Here is a 20,551-nt window from a genome sequence, read left to right as displayed (position 1 = left end):
ATCTGAAGCCACAGGGTGATAGAAGTGGGGAAGTAATGGATTTGGAGTCACACAAGCTGGGTTCCAATCGCAACTTTGCCACTTCCTAACCGTGTGCCCTTGGACAAGTCCCTTTATCACGCAGACCCCTCAGTCTTATCCTTTGTGGAATAAAAAAGTTGAAGTCAATGTCCTCCAAGGTCCTTTCCAGTGATAGATATAGGATGCTGAGGAGCCTTTTCCAGCAGGGCAATTTGATTTCTACTCCCTTCCACAGCACTCTCTGCCAAAACAGAAGCTACTCCTCATTCATTTGGCTCCCACTGTTTGGCTTTGCGTTTTGTTTTTTGCTTTGGGGGTGGGGACACCCTCTCCATTCCTTGCTTTCTTCCTGGGTCAGACGTCCCAGAGAGGCCACGAGCAAGAATTTGTTGTGCCCTTTGGCTGGCACTGGGAAGGGCTTGGAGGTCTCTGCACCAGGGCCACGGAGCAGCAACCTGGTCTCGGATGTGCGTCTCGGAGCTCCTTTTGCTCCTGCCTTAGGTCTTATCCGGGGCTCTTTATTCCCTAACCCTGGCCCAATGCTTCCTGGGGGAAAGGGCGCTGGGTGTCCTGTTGAATCCTCCAGTATCCAGTAGTGATGGTGGCAGCACAGGGAGAGGAGAGGTCCTCCAGGGCTGGCCTTATGGTACATAGGACTGTCAGAGTCACTTCAGACCTCCTCATTTTACAGGCAAAGAAACTGAGGCCCAGAGAGGGGAGGTGATTCGCCTGCTTAGAAATAGGGCTAGGATGAGAACTCAGGTTCTTTCAATCCAGGGTTCTTTCTGGTGCACCTGGTGCAATTTCAGGAGTGGCATGTCCTGAGGTATCCCTGGACTCTCTCTCTCTCTCTCTCTCTCTCTGTCTCTGTCTCTCTCTCTCTCTTTCTGTTTTCCCCTGCATCCCCCCTCTCTAGCCATCACTCAGTGACTCCCCCAGAGTCATTCGTGGGTCCCGAACTCCCCTCAAGTTTCCCGGGCCGGGCGGGGTGGGCGTGCAGAGGGAGCGAAGGCTTGTCTGCCGTGACCCCCGCACGCGCGAGCCCGAGCTCCCCCCAAGCCGGTGGGGCGGGGCCGAGGGCGGGGCTTCGGAAGCTCCGCCCCCTCCGGAGCTGCCGCCTCCTCCTCCTCACAGCCCGGGAACCCGGGCCAAGCCGGAGACAGCCCCTCGCGAGTGGCAGCAGGAGCAGGCGGCGCGGCGGTGGCAGAGGCAGAGGCAGAGCGGGCGGCGGCGGCGCGGGGGCGGCGGCGGCGGCAGCGGCGGCTGCGGCCCAGCCGGGCGGACGGGGAGCGGCTGGGAGAGGCACCAGGTAGGCGAGCCGAGGGAGGGAGGAACGGGGGGCGATCGGGGAGCTCGCTGCCGGCAGCAGGGCTGGGGCAAGGGAAGACGGGGACCACCCTGCAGTGGGCCACACCTGAGCCTCTTACCGGTTCCCCCGCCAGGCCCGCCCCCTCTTCGGGAGCACAGCTGAGCAGCCCAAGCAAGCTGGCGCCCGGCTGCGGTGCAAGCAGCGATGGCTCTGACCCTGACCCCCGAGCGCATCAAGATATCCGAGGTGGAGATGGAGTGCTACTACTGTCTGCTGCAAGCGGCGGCCCTCATCGAGTCCATCACTTCAAGTAAGGGACCTCCTGCCTTTGCCCTCCCCCCCCCCCCCAGTCCCTTAACATCCCTTCCATCCACCCCGCCTCTCCCCTGCTGTCCGGCCAGTCCATCCGGATGGGCACAGCAGCCCCCTCCAGCTCCCACCCCACCCCCTGGTCCTCCCGCTGAAATGGGTCAGCACAGCTGGAAAGCAGTCCGGGAAGCCCCTGCGGCGCACCCCCTTCGTTGGTTTCCCCCGTAGTGGCACTACGCGAGAGAGCGAGAGCGCACGTGGACGCCCCGATAACCCCCCCCTGCTCAAAGAAGTTACCTGTTTTCTCGGGGATCCCTGCTCCCCAAGTCTGGAAGGCAGGAGGAGTCCTCGGGAGGGGGTGCTAGTCCTTGGGCTGGACTCGGGAGGCAGGTGCTGCTGGGGGAGGAGGATGGATGTGAACCCCTCTGCTTGCCACTGACCCTATAACTTACCAGCTGGCAAAAGGAGTCTCTCTCTCTCTCTCTCTCTCTCTGTCTCTCTGTCTCTGTCTCTGTCTCTGTCTCTCTCTCTCTCTCTCTCTCTCTCTCTCTCTCTCTCTCTCTCTCTCTGTTTGTAAACTTCCCTGCTAATAGCTCAAGCTAGTCTAGGCATCCGTGGTAGAGAGCGCCGGGCTGGCCCTTAGCCAGCAGTGATGCAAGCATCACACACACAGCGGACAGGTGCAGCCGGGCTGGGGCTGCTGAGATGCCTCAACTAGCTTCTGGTACCACTCCCAGGCTCAGGAGAGTTTAGGAGAGAAGCAAGGAACTTGAAAGCAGCTTGGAGCCATTGGGCTCTGTAACTAAGTGGTTATTCGGCTCTTTTGGTGGACCAGGCCCATTGCTGATCAATGAGGCTACAAGGAAAGGTCTAAAGTAGTCTCTGCCCTCGATGAACGTAGCAGACAATATACAGTTACTTTTATACCCACCAGATAAACATAAAGTGGAAGTTAGCCTTACAAGGGAAGGCAATGGGGATTGGGAAAGAGAAGGAAAAGCCTCCTATGGGGGGGGGGGGTTCCTGAACTTATTTTTAAAGGAAAGCAAGAATTCTTTCAGTCACAGATCAGGAGGGAGAATCTTTTGCACGTGAGAGTACAATGGCAGAGATGGGAGATGGAGGGTGCTGTGTGAGGAACAGCAAACAGACAGTGTGTGGTTGATCCTAAGATTGAGTGGAGGGGAATAATTTGTCAAAAGGCTGGAAATGTGGGAAGGGTGGAGGTTATGGGTCCTTTAAATGCCAAAATGAGGGGATTTGTATTTGATCCCAGGGGTAATAAGCTCATCTTCCACCAGGCACAATTGATAAGACTGGTCCAAGGGCACAAGGATAAGGAAGTTGGCAGAGCTGCCATTTCCACCCAGGTCCTCTGGCTCCAAGTCCAAGTGCACTGCGTACTGAATCTGCCCCCATCCTGGTTGGGAGTCATGCCAAAGGGTTTCAGCTATTTCAGAGGACATAGCAAAACATTAGGACTGAGATGAACCTCTTCAGAAAAGGTCCTGAGGACAGCGGCTTTCTGTACAACCTCTTCTGGAATGTCAGTCTGGTCTGAAGAAAGAGCAAATAGAGTTTCTATGACAAGAAAGGCAGCTGTACTAGCTGGCACTGGGGCTATATTGTTAGAAGGGAGTCCAGAGTTCAAATCTGGTCTCAGACACTTGACATGCCAAACTTAGGAAGTGATGCTTCACCTCTCTGAACCTGTTTCCTCTACAATCTGTGAAATAAAGATAATAATTGCAACTAGCTCACAGGATTGCTGTGAGGATCAGTCAGTAATCATAGGGGCTAGGTCCTGTGCTAACGGCTGGGAAGCGAAAGAAAGGCAAAGACTGAATGGAATTCTTGGATTCCTCCAAAGCTTTCTTTTTGGTTCATTTCTTTATGGAAAGGTTTTCCAGATTCCTCCAGCTGGTGATGTTCTCTCTTTCATCTAACTATGTGCAAACCTAATTGTTCATGTGGATCTTGATTTAGAACTGTAAAGGACCTTCAAGGTCATCTAGTTCAATTCTCTCTGACAAGTAGCAAATCTAAAACCCAGGGAGATAAATTTACTGGGCTGAGGTGACAAATACACAGAAAAGTACTTGGCGGGTCAGGATACAAACTCAGGTCCCCTACCTTCAACATCAGCCCTCTTTTTAGTGTTCAATCTCTTTAGTCCAATGGAAGCACCTTGAGTTCAGAAACTGGCTTTTTCTTTTGTCTTTATATCACTAACACTTAGCACAGAGATCAGTGACCCATTGAGGGAGGGGGATAAATCTCTAATGTATAATCTCAGAGATTTTCCCAGAGCAGAGTCAATTTGTTTCCGAGGCCTATCTTGATTTTAGATTTTCCTGACTCTAAAACTGGCGCTTCATCCTACCATACCCTTATCTTATAGGGGTTTGAGTAATGCTTATGGAATTGGATTGTCCAATGGAGATCTTGCTCAGGTCCTTGCCTATGGGACCAGAGCCTTTGGGTCTTTGTTCAAGTCTGTCTCTTTGGTTCTCCACAAATTCTAAAATATCTCAACTAATAAAGGGGGAGAAGACTGTAGGCTTAATCGTTGCTCATTCACTAGACATGGTTCCAATGGGTAGCCTAGGTCCACATTTCTCCATTTCAGAACTGGGAATGCACAGGACATAGTCTCTCTTGCCCACCATACTATAATGACTTACCTTTTATGAGTACAAACCCCACTTTAAGCAAAAATAGGGAAACACCTGTACCCCTTCCTCTATCAAAAAAGGTCCATTTCTTCAACAAATGAGAACAAGTTCAAGCTTACTGTATTTATATATAAAAGCAGAAAGGATTCCCCACCCTGGCTAGACAGAACTTTTTTTCTTGGCCCCGGGAGTATTCACCTTTCCTTACTGTGAATCAATATCCTTCTTGGCTTTGCAAACCGGTGACATTTAGGGCTGTAGTCTCTGTGTTGTTTGAACACAGTATTAATGTAGGAGTTTTCAGTGCTGAACGGAATTCAACATTAAAATAAAACTGCAATCCACAGCAGGCTTAGAATCACCCCTTTTCTGTAATACCAAATTAGGGCTATCCTTGATGTGCCATTTTTCTTTGTCATTATTGCTGAGATCACAAGTAGTAGAATTGAAAGCAAGCATTTTTAACCTAGGGTCCATAGATTCTTAGGGATCTGTGGATAGATTTTAGGGGGTTCACGACTTGGATGGGAAAAATGACATCTTTCTTTTCACTAATCTCAAACTCAAATTTAGTGTTTCCTCCAATTATTTAAGAACCTTATTCTGAGAGAGTCTATAGCTTCATCAGATCCCCAAAGAGTGAATCGTGACACAAAATTATGAAGAAACTGTGATTTAAAAAACAAAACAAAACCTTAGGGACCATCTAGTCCAACTACCCTTGTTTTACAGAGGAAAAAAAACTGGGGCCCAGCAAAGAGAAGGAACAAATAAATATAATAATAACAAATAAAATGATTACTAATTTTTCTACAGAATTTATTATATATACATTTTTTTTTGATTCTTCACAAAGCTCCTTTAAGGTAGATGCTGTTAATGTTTCCATTTCCTAAACAGGTAAACTGAAGGTGAGAGAGGTTGCCCAGGAACACATAGTTTGTAAACATCTGGGGGATTTGAACACATTTATTTTGACTCTAAGACATCACAATCATTTGATAATGGCTTCTTTTACATATACTAACCCCCAAATTTCTATAAAACCCTTCTATGGTGTAGAATTCTCAGCTCTTTCACAGAGTTAGAGAAAGAGGAAATGATTATTATGAAGGGGTGATATATTTTTTCCCAATGCAAAAGTCTTCATTTGGACTGCTTAGAAATGAGAAATTGAATGTTCATTTAGAATTTGAGATGTGGACTCTGAAATGTGTCCAGAACATGGGCAATCTTTCTCAAAGATGGGGATCAGGGGAGGTGACAGACTTTTTCAGTTTCATCCATCTTGTCTCTTTTTGTATCACATTTAGTTCCAGAAAGATTTCAGGGCTTGTTCCCCTGTCCATCCCAAATGAACTCTTCTTTGCAAGGCTATAATGACCCTACCTACCAGAGTGTGCAACATGCTGTTCTTATAGTCTCTTGTCTCTCTTCCAAGACTCTTTGTGTTTTCTCTTTGCCCAGTCTTAATTTTCTTGTCATTCAGAATTAATTCACTTTGTTTTAAAGTGATCTTTTCACTTACATTGTTGCTGTCATTATTTATATTCTCCTCCAGGTACAGCTTTATTTTTTTAGATTTTTGCAGGGCAAATGGGGTTAAGTGGCTTTTGCCCAAGGCCACACAGCTAGGTCATTATTAAGTGTTTGAGGTTGGATTTGAACTCAGGTTCTCCTGACTCCAGGGCCGGTGCTCTATCCACTGCGCCACCTAGCCACCACTTAGATACAGTTTTTTGACTCAAAGTCCCATGCCTTCCTAATTTCCTCATATCTGTCTATTCTTATCACATATTGTTATTTGATTGCATTCAAAGTCCACCACTTGTTTAGCAGGTCACTTCTTTCACTTCCAGTGATTGTAATAAGTCTGACCATTTCATTGTAAGAGGACCATTCAGATTGGTTATTGTCACTTTGTTTGAAACTTATGGATTCTGTTCCATGCGGTCTTTGGAATTGTCATTGCTACATTTTAGGTTGTGAGTATTGCTGTCAAAAGTCATACTATTGTTATCATTGGCAAGTTGGGAATATTTTCTGTTATGTATGAAAGAATGACAAAGCCTTCTAGAGACTGGTGTTTAATGAATGAAATCTCTGTCATCAAATGTGTAAGGGGATGTCAAAGTCATTCACTAAATTATAAATGACATTGGGTAGGCAAAAGTCTGTTTTAACTTGAATTGAGAAAGACCTGATTTTGAATCCCATCTCTAATACTGACTTTGTCTCCATGGGCAAATAACTCTACCCTTCTGAGCCTCATTTGGACCTCTAAAAATGGGAATATTGAGAAGTAATTAAGATTCAGACTATAGAGAATTAACCTTGGAATCAGGAGGATTTAGTTTGAATTCCAATTCATTCATATACTTTTCTTTCCCTTTTTTTTGCAAGACAGTGAAGTTAAGTAATTTGCCCATGATCACGCAGATAAGCAAGTATTGAGAGTCTGGAGTTGGATTTGAATTCAGGTCCTTCTGATTCCAGGGCCTTGCTCTATCTACTGCACCACCGAGCTGTCCCAGTTCATATACTTTCTATCTAGTGGATAGGAAGAAGTCATTTGACTACTTATAACCTTAGTTGCATCTACATCCCTTTGTGTGACTCTTCCCATGCTTCTCTATTTTCTTTATTCCTGCAATAACTACCATACAATACAAGACTGTTTTTAAGTTCAAAAGAGTTAATGTCGGTCAACGGCTTTGTGTATTTAAAGGGTTAGGAGTTAATGAACCTAACTTTTGGGAGAAATAAATACCTAAAGACAAAGTAGTTATCCCTTCCCTCAGTTGAATTCATTAACTCCTAAATTTTTATATATGCAAAGCACTTGGCTAAACAAATGATGGTACTTGATTTACTGTGCTTTAAGAAGTAAAAATACCAATAATTCAGAGAAATTTGGAAAGACTTATATGAACTGATAAAGAGTGAAGTAAGTAGAACCAAGAAAACAATATACTCAATGTTTCCAACAATATAAATGGAAACAGAACCAAACTAATTAGAATTATCAAGCTTGACCTTAGAAGAGATGAACAAATTTCCCATTCTCCCTTTGTTTGGCCAAGGTGGTGGGGCAGAGGCTATGTATGAGAATATCATATATACTATGAGATCAGGTTGGTGTGTTGCTGAGTTGTTGAACTGTTTTTCCCTTTTCCTTTTTATTCTTGTTCCAAAAGATGTCTCACTGAGTAGGAGATGGGGAAGAGATATATTTGGAAGTGAAAGTGACATAAAAACAAAAGATATTTTAAAAGATATTTTTTAAAGAGTTAATCCTGTAAAGAACTTTGTAAACCATGCATTATGGTCCGAATGTCAGCTGTTAGGCTTATAACTTTTGGAGGTCATCTTGTTCAACCCTTATATTTTGTAGATGAGGAAAATGAGACCCAGAGAGACAAAGTAATTTGTCCAAGGTCATGAAGAGCCAGGATTTGTACTCATGTCTTCATGTCTTCAAATCAGTGTCCTCTCTGCTCCATCACAAATCAGGAGAATTGGAAGGGACCTTAGGAATCATGCAAAAGTAGCTTTCCAGACCCATTATTTTGCACACTGGGGAAAACTATGGCCCATGTTTACCCAGACCTTGAGTGTTGGAGCTGAAACCAGTTCCCATGTAGCTACTCTCATAAGCCAGAGCAGTTTCCACTCTAACAACTAATTTGTTGGACAGCCATTTTCCTGGAATTTCTTCCCTTTTGAATACATTTAGTAATCACTTGTTCCTATAATTAGAAAAGGAGATCACAAAATGTGCTTAGGATAAAATTTCCTTCTGAACTGGTCTTTAGAGACTGGACTTAAATGAAAATTTCTCTCTACTCTATGATATGTGTCTGTTTCTTTACCTGAAGAGCAAATTAGAAATGTTCTGTTTTCCTGATAGTCAGAACAAAATAGAAGCTCTGTTGACATAATGTGATCTTAGATAAGAAGCTCCCCCAAACTTCAAAAGGGAGACTGGTATATATTACACCAGGTTATAGACTCCAGTTGATAGCAGAAAATCACCATTACAATATTCAGTGTTATCTTTGAGGGGCATGGTCAGGATTCAGGAACATTGTGTTTTTCTGGCATCACTGGTAGATGTACCAGCTTCAAGACCTGGATTGAAATCTTATCTCAGGTGATAACTGTGCAGCCTTGGGCATACCATTTCCTCTTTCTAAACTGTAAAATGGGAATACTGCTAGCATTTACTTCACCCAGGGAGATAATGAGATAATAAATGGTAAGTGCTTTCAAACTTCCAAGCACTATAGAATTGCAAGCTATTTTTGATATTAGCTAAATTTTTTAGCATGACCTTTAAATGCCAAAAAAAATTAAAAGCATAAAACCATTTTAGATGACTATCTTTTGAAAATAGACAGCACATTTCTCTGTATTCTGCCATAGAATACATAGAAAGTCAATCAACCTTATTATTGGTGCTCACAGGAGCTGCTGGAGTGTGCTTGGGTATACAAGTTGATATATATTACTTGATTAACATAAATATTACACAGCCTTCTATGTACGAAGCATTGAGGTACGGAGAGAATGAGGGATACAGCTCTTGTCCTGTGATTTTATTGTTGGGAGTGAGAGGGCTATGAAATATACTCAGATAAATACGAAAGTGACAAAAGAGAGATCCCAAGAGTTTTAGGCAAATTGGAGGAAGAAGAGAACATTTTCTGCTAGACCATTCAGGAGGCCTTTTCAGATGAGCTGGCAGCTGATTAAGACCGTAAAAACAGAAAAGTAGACAAGGGAAGGGAACTGTCCCAGGTATGTAGGATGTTGAGCTTAGAGAACAATCAGTAGGTCTGTTTCCCTTGAGTGAAAAGTAAATTTAGGAGGGTCATATGAATTGAGGATGAACAGTAGGTGTTGGGTTATTTGTGGATATCTTAAAGGCCCAGGTTAAGAGAATTTTGTTTTCTCCTATGGGCAGTAGGGGATCATTGAATTTTGAGAGGGAGAGTGACTTGTGCCTCAGAAAGATTATTTTGTGGACAGTGGCCTACAGAGGGGAGAAACTAGAGGCAAGGAGAGCAATTAGGAGACTATTTTAATCATTTAAGCAAGATGTATGGAGGGTCTGACGTACAAGGAATAGAGAGCAGGGGACAGATGTGAGTGGAGATGTGGAGTCGGGATGAGTGGAGAGAAGAGAAAAGATATCTCTGAGTTCCAAGTCTGGATTGGTCAAGAAAATGGTGGTCCCATCAACAAAAATAGGAAGGTTTGGAGGAAGGGGAAGATAGTGCAGAGAAAATAATTTTCTGATTTGGATGAGTTGGATAGTAGGTTCTGCTGGGATAGATGGTGTGCAGCTGTCCAACAAGAATTTGGAGATGTGGGGCTGAAGTTCTGGGGACTCGGTGGGCATGGATCTGTAGACCTGGACAGTTTTTTACATTGGATACAACATGGAACAGAAATTCTTAGCCATTTTTGTGTCCTGGACCCCTCTGGTAGTCTGATGAAGTCCCCTTCTCAGGGGGGTGTTTTGGAATTCATAAAATACAATGCATAGGATTATAAAGGAAACGAGGAATACTGAAACATAGTTATCCGACTCCAGATTAAGAACCCCTGGATGGAGGAAGATATCTCTGGTGAGTGGGCATAAAGTGGATGAACGTCCAACCAAAAACAAAAACCGAAACTGAAAAGGAGTTTGAAGGCAGGTGTGAAGAGAAAGCTGGGGTGTGAATAAGCAACTGAGGGGGTACAGTACTGTAATATGTTAGAGATGGTAGGGAATCTGGGGAGGATCTATTCCAACCCTCTCATTTTATAGATGTGAAAACTGAGACCTTGGATGGGGAAATGATTGCATAAAGCCTACAATTAATTCACAGCCAGGACACAAAACCCTACCTGCAAATTAAGATTCTGCCATTATACTATGCTTTCCAGCCCTGGAAATATAGCAACAACAACAAAAAGGGTTTTATTGTTCAAGGGGTCTCTGATCTCAAGGATATGGGGAGTTTATCCATTCATGCTGATTTTAGTCCATCTCCAACAGTCCATAACATGGTTTATTTCCTTGAAAATCTGCCCTGCTTTTTTAACAGATGAATTACTAAGAACGAGCTCTTTCCTAGTATAGTTTAATCTAATTACCAATTTTACCTATTGAAAGATCAGACAGAACTCTTTGTCATTCCTGTAAGTGCTTCCCAACTCTAACAGGCATGACTCTCAATTCTTAGAAATGACCCCGAGGTACTTTAGCTTATTTTACAGATAAATGTTCTTGTTCCCATATGCATGATATCTTTTCATGAAGGTCCCTGTTAGGATGTCTCTCTCTTGCTAACCAAGTCATAGCAATCCTTTCCCTTGGAGAAAGTGAGGCAAAGCTTAAACCATGAAGTGTTTCAGAGTGGATAGAGTCATTGGTCTGAATGTCAGCCGTTAGGCTTATAACTTTTGGATGAGAACTGGGTTTGACAATGACCAGCTTTGTGACAATGGGCAAGTCACTTCCCTCTTACCACTTCAGTTTCCTCTTCTGTAAAATCAAGATTCCCAAGCCTGTATCTACTCTTGAGGCTCTTTGAACCTCAGTTTCCTCATCTATAAAATGGGGACAGCAACACCTAGAATACCTGCTTCACAGAGTTGGAAGCACTCAGTTTCCACATGGCATCAAATGTCAGGGTTGTAAAGATCAGATGACTTTACCAACTTTAGAGGGCCTTATAAGGGGCAATTATTATAAGATAAAAATCCTGCTGTACGTATTCACTGCTAATTCTTTTTATCTTCTAACTAGTGCTCTATAGCAATCGAAAGACCCCAAAGAAATAGCTCTGCCTCTTGTTTTTGAACCTGCCCATAACACTCCATTTGACAAACGGGGTACCCTAATTTCTTGTTACTATTTGTCCTTCATTTTTGAAGAAGATCATGACATCAGGGAGGTGGTGCCGTGATGAGCACATGATTTCTTGTTACTTTTACCATTGACAGTAGTGAGGTGAAACCGTGGTTAGAGTGTTAGACCTGGGGTCAGGAGGATCTGAGTTCAAATGCAGTCTTAGATCCTTATTATATGTATAACCCTGGGTAAGTCATTTAACCTATGTTTGCCTCAGTTTCCTCAGTTTTAAAATGGGAATCATAATAGTACCCATCTCACAAGGTTGTTATGATGATCCAATGAGACAATAGTTTCAAATGGACACATAGTCGACCCTAATAAATGCTTATTCCTCCCCACCCCCATCCCAGGTTTCCATTCACCTCCTGCTCTTGGCAGGTATTGCCAACACTTCCCAACTCCTTTCAGACTCAAGGGACAGCACAACTCAAGGAGGACCCTGCTTGTCAATATGCAAACACTATGAGCTAGCCAACCAGTTTTTTTTTCCATTATACTACCTTGAACAAATATCTTCTTATGTATTCTACCTACTATCCTAAAAACAAATAAGAAGTCATAGTTTCCCCATCTCCTCCTGGTAGATTGGAAGCTCCTTGAGGGGAGGGAAAGCATTGTGTTTTCTCCTTTGTATTCCCAGCCTTTTTTGTATTATGTGTCCATCAAATTGAATTTCTGGGAGACTTAACTGGATTTCCTTTGCTTCCAGTACCCTTCTGCTATAGGATCACAACCTGAGAGCTCCAAGTGACCTCTCTAGTCTAAACTCTTTATTTTACCAATGAAGAAATTGAGGCCCAGAGAAATTAATTGACTTACCTTAGGCAACCTGGGGAGTTCATTGCAGGACTGGGGTTCAAGTCCAGGTCCTCTATTTTCAAATCCTGGAAAATCATTTTTTAAAGTTATTTTGAAAAATTTGTACTTACCTATTTAGTTTTACATCACTATCTTTCCCCCAGTTTATCCATCTTCTCTCTCCCTCTCTCCCCCTCACCCCATCCCTCTCCATTGTTTTCACTATGCTTTTCCCTTTCCTCCCTTGGCTGATTTTACCTTCCTTGAGATCTTTCCATTACCTGGTACTTTCTCTATCTTGTTTGACAGGATGTACCCTGCCACTTCCCAAACTTGCCTTAGACTAGATTTCTAGATTGAGAAGCAATGTGCTACGGTGGAAAAGGAACTAGCCTCCCAGTCAGAGGCTGACTCTGACTTCCAGAATCTTGCTCTGGTATTTACTGGGTGAACTTGGTCAAATTATTTATCTTCCCTGCATCTCAGTTTCCTCATTTATAAAATGAGGGAGTTGAATAAGAAGGCCTTCAAGGTGCTTCCAACTCAAGATATATAACTGTGTGATATATGAGATCTTTTCCAGGTCTCTCACTGCATGATTGGGGAGAAATAAAGATGTTGCCAATCATCTTATTTTTATGCATACTTTTTTTATTTTTTCCAAAATATATGTAAAGATAGTTTTCAACATTCACTTTTTGTAAGATTTTGAGTTCCACATTTTTTTTTCTCTCCCTTCCCTCTCCCCTCCCCCTGACAGGGAGTAATCTGATATAGGATATATATATATATATATATATATATATATATATATGTATATACATATATATATGTATATATATACACATATATATATATATATATATAATGATGTTTGACATTTCCATATTGTCACAGTCATTCCTTTTCTTTTTTTATTGTTTTTTGAATTTTACAATTCTTCTCCACTCTTGCTTCCTTCCCCCCACCCCCCACAGAAGGCAGTTTGACACACACACACACACACACACACACACACATATATACACATATATATGTACATATAACAATATATGCATATATTGTTTCCATGGTATACATTGATCAAAATTGAATGTGTTGAGAGAGAAATCATATCCTTAAGGAAAAAAAATAAAGTATAAGAGATAGCAAACTTACATAATAAGATAGCAGGTTTTTTTTCTAAATTAAAGGTAATAGTCTTTGGTCATTATTTAAACTCCACAATTCTTTCTCTGGATACAGATGGTATTCTCCATCACAGATACCCTAAAATTGTCCCTGATTGTTGCACTGATGGAATGAGCAAGTACATTAAGACTGATCATCAACCCCATGTTGCTGTTAGGGTGTACAATGTTTTGGTTCTGTTCATCTCACTCAGCATCAGTTCATACAAATCCTTCCAGGCTTCCCTGAATTCCCATCCCTCCTCTTTTCTAATAGCACAGTAGTATTCCATAATGTACATGTGCCACAATTTGTTCAGCCATTCCCCCATTGATGGACATGCACTCAGTTTCCAATTCTTTGCCACTACAAACAGAGCTGCTCTGAATATTTTTGTACAAGTGAAATCATTCCTTTTCTAAAAGCAAAACAAAAAGCAACCAAATGGACCAGAAATCATGGCCATTTCTTTAAAGTCAACTCTAAGGTCCCATCTCTTAGTCAACATTCTGACAGAGGGAAATAGCAAGATCAACTTTAGGAGAATGAAACCTGTCATTGTAATTAGACCTCACCATCCCCAACAGAGAAGGTGAGAAGTCTTTAAGGACTACTTTAAGGACAACTCACACACCCCTCCTCCCCTCTGCCAACCAGGAGAGAGATTATACAACTTCTCATGGAAACCAGTTTGATGTTAATGATCCTTAGCAATATCTTGTTTAAATTGAGTTTTTGTTCCTTCCCTTCTGGTCCTAGCAGTATGGCTCCCTGATCATCCTCAAGACATAAACTGGCTCTCTGCTTTTTCAGTTTAATGTGAATTTAACCCAAAAGCTAATTTAAGTGGGGAGAAAAAGAGAAATGGACTGCAGTGAGGATTGAGCTGAGACAGATGGTTTACAATTCTATGTGGACATCTTTCAAAACAAGTCTTTTTACATTAGCATTTTGATTAATACCATCTAGAATGAGAAACATTGTGCTTGGAGTCAGAAGGATTGCCTCTGTTCATACTGACTTTGTGACCTTAGGTAAGTTAAGTAAGTTAAATCTCTTATGGTTCCAGGTAACTCTCAACTTTCTAAGACTCTTAAGTTACAGAATAATTGATGGTCTGTTTTGGTAGAGGCCGTTTCTAGAGTAGGCATTATCTATAGTGATGAAATCATACACACACACACACAGACACAAAACTCAAACTTTATATACATTCTACTCTCCAACTCACTAAAGTATGGGTACAGTTTCTCTTTCCTGTCTTATATTCCACCATTTCCCTTTACATACCATATCTTCTACCCAAACGGGTTACCCTATCTCTGGTCACCCCATCTCTATAATGTTGAAATTCTATCTATCCTTTAAGGCCTAGCTCAAATGTCACCTTTTCCAGGAAGTCCTTCCTGACCCTCCTAAGCTAGAAATGATTTGTCTCTTTGCTTCACCCTCATCCCACTTGGTTTCTCTCTTATGTGCTCATCACATGCAACTCTTATTGAAGTTATTTACATATATGTCTTATTCTCCCTTGCTGACCGCAAACTCCATGATGGCAGAGATTTCATAGTATTTAATCTACAAATATCGTTCTGGTCTCTATGAATAAATGAATGAAAGTGGTCTACCTGCAATTTACCTCAAGTCAAACTAGCTTCTCAACACTTTTCCAAATGCTCTTTTCAACGACTGTCACTTCTTTGGGAGGCATCCTGTGACATTTCTAGGATAGGAGTTTACTATAGCACCACAGGAGGAAGGAGCGAAGGCCTTTTCAAACAGAACTCATAATTTATTTAATTACTCCCTGCCTCTGGGAAATTGTGAACCAGCAGTCCTCTGGGAGATGAACCTGCTGTGCTTAATATGGGCTTTTGCATCCATTTGAGATGGGATGCTGTCCATTCCCAGCAATTCAGTGGAGAACAAAGAGGACCTCTTAGCAAGAGGGCAAGTTGAAGAAGCAGGACAGCTCTGTGGCTCCTCCTGTATCTGATTTTCTCAGTTTGAAGTCTTGTGTATGCTCAGAGTGTCTGATGTACATACTGGGTTTAGTTTTGGAATTTTCAACAGATTTAGAGGAGAGGAATTCTTCTCTATTAATGCACACAATAGATAAGTTGACTCTTTATAGTTGGCCACAGACTTAGAAATCGTATAATCTATTCAAAAAGCATGCCTACCATACACTGGGGAACACAAAGACAAATAAAAACTTTGCCTCTCTTCAAGGAGTTTACATTCTACTGGAAGAAAAAAAAATGTACATAGATAAGTCAATATTGAGTCATTTCAGGAGAAAGAGAACATTCTTTCTTTTTTTTTTTTTGGTGGGGGAGAAAGCAGTGGGGGTTGTGACTTATCCAGAATCACACAGCTAGTGTCTGAGGCTGCATTTGAACTCAGGTCCTCCTGACTCTAGGGCTGGTGTTCTGTCTACTGCAGTGCCACCTAGCTGCCCCCAAAGCCCATTATTTCAAAAGATCTGAACTTGCACTGGTGCAGACTGTAATACCTTCTTGCCTTACTTTTCAGTTCAGTGAGTGACTATCCAACTCCTTCTACACCTCTGCCCCTCCCTCCCCCAAAGTATTCTCTGACTAGTTATTTGACAGGGAGCTCCTTTGCCCTTAGCTAGGCTGAGCTTCTGATGCCAGGCACATCGCCAAAGGCTCTTAACTGAAGGTGCAGAGCTTTGGAGATCTCCATCCCACAATGAACCATTGCAGTAGCTATAAGAATGTTGAATAATTCCTATCATCTATACAGCACAAGAAAATCAGCAAAAGGTTTTCAGAAGGTATTTTTTTTTTCATTTAAACTTCAGGATCGCTCTGGGATAATATTATCCAGGAGATCATATTATAGTTCAGCCCCTTCATTTTATAGGGGAAGAAAGTCAAGCCTACTTTGTGCATTTGTAGTCTTATTGGTGATCCTATTTGGAGTTTTCTTGGGAAAGATACTGGATTGGTTTGCCATTTCCTTCTCCAGCTCATTTTACAAATGAGGAAACTGAGGCAAACAGGGTGAAGTGACATGCCCAGAACTGCAAAGCCAGAAAGTATCTGAGGCCAAATCTGAACTCATGATGATGAGAATTTCTGATTCCAAGCCCACTGCTTTATTCACTGCACTACCTTAGAATTGTACATTTGAAACTAAAAGGAACCTTTCAGGACATCTAATCCAGTCCCCTCATTTTGTAAATGGAGGTAGTGAGGTTCACATGAGTTAGCTAAAATGCATAAGATCACACTGTAAAGTAAATGACAGAGCTAGGATTTTGGTCTGGGGCCCCTTAACTTTCAAACCCAACATTCTATCTATGAGAAGGTGTTGGATACTGATTTTCACCAGTATTTTTTTCCAATTACATGGAGAGATAGTTTTAAACATTTCTTTTTATGAAATTTTTTCCCTCCCCTCTTGCCTCCTCCTTCCCCAAGACAGTAGGCAATCTGATAGAGGTTATATGTGCACAATTATGTTAGACATATTTCCATAAGAGCTGTGAGTTTCAACTGTTAATGAAAATAGACCAGAGACCCTCTCAGAGCCTAAGAGTCTTTTTTTTTTTTACTTTCTAGAAATAAAGGAATTTTACAGCTTTTTACAGCCCTGGAATTTTTGGGGAAGAATTACCAGATTTGGCAGTCTTTTAAACAAGGCCCTGCAGAATGGGGTGATGATGCCCCAATAGCAAGCAAAGAGATATAAACATTTAGACATTACCCTGACTAGGAATCTGCAAAAGACCATCTGCTTTGCCAAATTAGATAAATCGGTTTATCTGAGGGCATCTTTTAGGGAAGAATGTTGTGGCTAAAGAGATAGGCTTTGGGCCAACTAATTTGTGGATTTGGATTATGATAACAAAGAACATTTGTATAATAGCTTAAGGTTTCCAAAGTGCATTTATACCTGTTATCTCATTTGATCCTCACAACTCCTCTAGGATGGGAAGTGTTCCATACCTAGAGAGGACTTATTATTCCCTACTTTACAAAGAGAAATCGGAGGTTCAGAGATGTTAGGTGCTGTGACCATGGTCACACAGCTAGTATGAGGAAGAAATGGGTTTTGAATTGAGGTCTTCCTGACTCCCAGTTTAGTTCTATCCCATAGGAGGAAAAATAATTCCACTTTTCACTAGAACCAAGGTTATCCATCTTGTTTTGTGTCTTGGACCCCTTTACCAACCGGGTGAAGCCTTTAGCCCATTTCTCAGAGTCATGTTTTTCCATGCATAAAATGAAATACACAAAAAACAAATGATTCTAAGGGTTAATGAAAACAAAGATATTGGTTTTTTCCCTTACCAAGTGGATCAATCTCTCTAAAATCTATCTGTGGGCTACCTGGTGGTGGTAGTGGTAGTGGTCTATGGAACTCAGGGTAAGAAATCCATGGTATTTTATGCTTCCTCCCAGAGCCCATGCTTAATCATAGTGTCTTTGAGCTGAATCGAAACTTTAAGAGCATCTCATAGGATCTTAGAGTTGAAGAATCTCTAAGAGATTGTCTCATCATACCTTTGGTACAATGTCAGGATTGTAAAATATTGTGCCAAAAGGGCACAGTTTGAACCTTACAACAACCTTGAGAGGGAGGGCAGTACTACAGATATCATTATAGTCATTCTACAGATGAGAAAACTGAGGCTCAGAGAGGTTAAGTGACTTGCCAATAATCACATAGCTAGCAAGTGTAGGAGTCTGTATTTGAACCCAGGTCATCCCATCAATTGGAGATTACTCATGGAGTTTTAAAGATGGACAAGACTGAGGTCTTATAATTCTAGAGAAATGGGAATTTTAAAGATAAAAAGGTTCTTAGAGATTATCTCACCAAATTCTGTCATTTTATATATAGAGAAACTGAGGTCCAGAGTAGGGTCCCAAGATTTCATGGTAGTTGAAGACTTGGAACTAAAATCTGAATTTCCTGATTCCTGTTTAGTGTTCTTTCCACCATGCCCCACTTTTCCTCAAGCTCTGAAATAGAAAGATTTAATTTCCCTTAAAATGTAGCCACAGGTTTTGGATTGATTAATTCATTAGACTGTGAGCATTCGGCAATTTCTACCCCAAAATGGCAGCTCCTGCTGCTGTATGGGGAAAACATGCTGTCTTTGCTTGGTGTTTTTCAATTTAAAGGTGACAGAAGGAAAAAGGGCACTGCTGCCAATCCCCCATAATTAAACACCAACAAGAGACAGATTCAGGGGAAGGTAAGCCATGGCACCTGTGGCAAATAACGGCCGCTGGCCTTCTTCCCACTCACTGCTTTCTTGCATATTTATCTGGTTTTGCTTCTCTCTCTCTCTCTCTCTCTCTCTCTCTCTCTCTCTCTCTCTCTCTCTCTCTCTCTCTCTCTTCCTTTTCCTTTCCTTTCCTTTTTTTCCTTTTCTCCTTTCTCTTTTCCTATTTTCTTTCTTTTCCCTTCTTTTTCTTCCCTTCACTTTCCTTTTCTATACCTCTCCCCTCTCCTCTCCTTTCCCTCCCACCCCTACAATTGAGCCTTTGCTTCCTTATAATATAGGAAAATACTTAAGCAAAAATCATTCAATACAATAACCTTGTCTGAGAATAGATCCGCACTTCTGCCTCAGTAGTCCCCTCTTCTCTGTTCAAAAGATAAAGCATTTATTAATTAATAAATTCATTTTCCATGCCAAGTGTGCTAAACATTGAGATAAAAGAAAGGGGAAAAATCAGTTATTTTCCCAAGGACTAAGTCTAACAGAAGAGATCACATACCAACAATTATGTCCAAATAAAAGATATATGGGAGCCACCAGAGAGAACTAGCAGAAGGGAGTATCTAGCATTTTAGCTGTGACATGAGGGAAGGCAATGAATTCAGGAGGTTGAGATGGAGGAGGGAGAGCATTCCAAGTATGGAAGAGGGCAAGAGAAAGTGCCTGCATATTGGGCACTAGAGGGAACAGCAAGGGGGGTCAGTGTCACTGGATCCTAGCGTGTGAGGAAGAGAGGAAGGTATAAAATGACTTGAATGGTAGGAGGAGGCCAAACAGGATATTGGATGTGATATGGAGGCAATAGGGAGCCATTGGGATTGACTGGGGAAAGTGGATAGCATAGCCAATCCTGTGCTTTAGGAAGAGCATTTTGACAGTTGAGTGGAGTTGGGAGACATTTGGGGCAAGGAGATCAACCAGGGACTGTTGTAATCATCTAGGTGTGAAGTGGTGAGAATCTGCACTGGGGTGGTGGCAGCATCAGGAGACAGAAGGGAGCATGTATAAGTGATCTTTCAAAGGCAGATTTGGCAGAGACTTTGACAACAATTCTTCTCCTGTCAAGGAGCTTACATCTAATGGGGAAAACACAAATATAAAGGAGAGCTAGAAGACTGGATATTTCCTGATCTCTTCCTTCATTTTCATTTATCAGACAGCATGCATTTATTTAGCACTTACTGCATGCATAAAAAAAGGAGACACTCAGGGAGTTTAGACTCCCCTGGGGGATAGAGAGCATATACACTGAGAAGTAAATATGAGCAATGTACGGAATAAATGTGTGTCTGTGTGTATACATATATATGTATGTACACAGGAGCAACTGGGTGGCATAGTGGATAAAGCACTGGCCTTAGAGGCAGGAGGATGGGAATTAGTATCTGGCCTCAGATACCTGACTCTCACTAGCTGGGTGACCTTGGGCATGTCTCTTAATTCTGATTGCCTCACATCCAAGGCCATCTCTAGCTGTCCTGGTTCATATCAGGCCACTGGACCCAGGTGGTTCTGGAGGAGAAAGTGAGGTTGGGGACTTAGCACAACTCCTCCCCCCCTCAAATCCAATTCATGTGCTTGTCATGGCATCACCTCCCTGATATAGTCTTCAAAAGTGAAAGGCAAATATTATATATATATACACAAACATATATAAATATTCTCTCTATCTATTTGTCTCTCTCTATCTGTCTGTCTCTGGTGTTTATCTGTCTGTCTATCTATCTATCAATCCTATTTATCTCTATCTCTCTATCAGTTGATCTATCTGTCTATCTCTATTTATATATATATATATATATATATATATATAAATGTCTTTGATGTCTATCTCGGCATCTCTATCTCTGTATATGTCTCTATCAATCGATCAATCTATTTATCTTTCTCTCCTATCTATCTATCTATCTCTGTCACTTATCTCTCCTCCCCAAATCTCTGCCTTCAGTCTCTCTCATTTAAAAAATGAAATAAATGTTGTTTGGTTATTTTCCTGCCTCAGCCTGGTGATACATTCATTCATTAGCTGTGCCCAGGAGAGATCTGTTGATCAAATCGTGGTCTTATTGTTTCCCACCAACAGAGCTCCTGAGAAA

At 41.9% G+C, this 20,551-nt stretch overlaps 1 protein-coding gene across 1 annotated transcript in view; it reads left to right on the top strand.

Moving 5' to 3' along the window:
* The first annotated feature begins 1,534 nt into the window (after positions 1–1,534).
* The window catches only part of MCF2 (MCF.2 cell line derived transforming sequence), a 125,357-nt gene continuing 106,340 nt past the window's right edge, over positions 1,535–20,551 (top strand). Inside the window, exon 1 of the mRNA XM_074201817.1 lies at positions 1,535–1,640. Coding sequence (XP_074057918.1) covers positions 1,535–1,640 — 106 coding nt within the window. The remainder of the gene's footprint in view (positions 1,641–20,551) is intronic.

The sequence above is a fragment of the Macrotis lagotis genome, chromosome X, assembly GCF_037893015.1.
Source record: "Macrotis lagotis isolate mMagLag1 chromosome X, bilby.v1.9.chrom.fasta, whole genome shotgun sequence".
Taxonomy (NCBI): Eukaryota; Metazoa; Chordata; class Mammalia; order Peramelemorphia; family Peramelidae; genus Macrotis; species Macrotis lagotis.
This window is presented reverse-complemented; position numbering and strand designations above follow the sequence as displayed.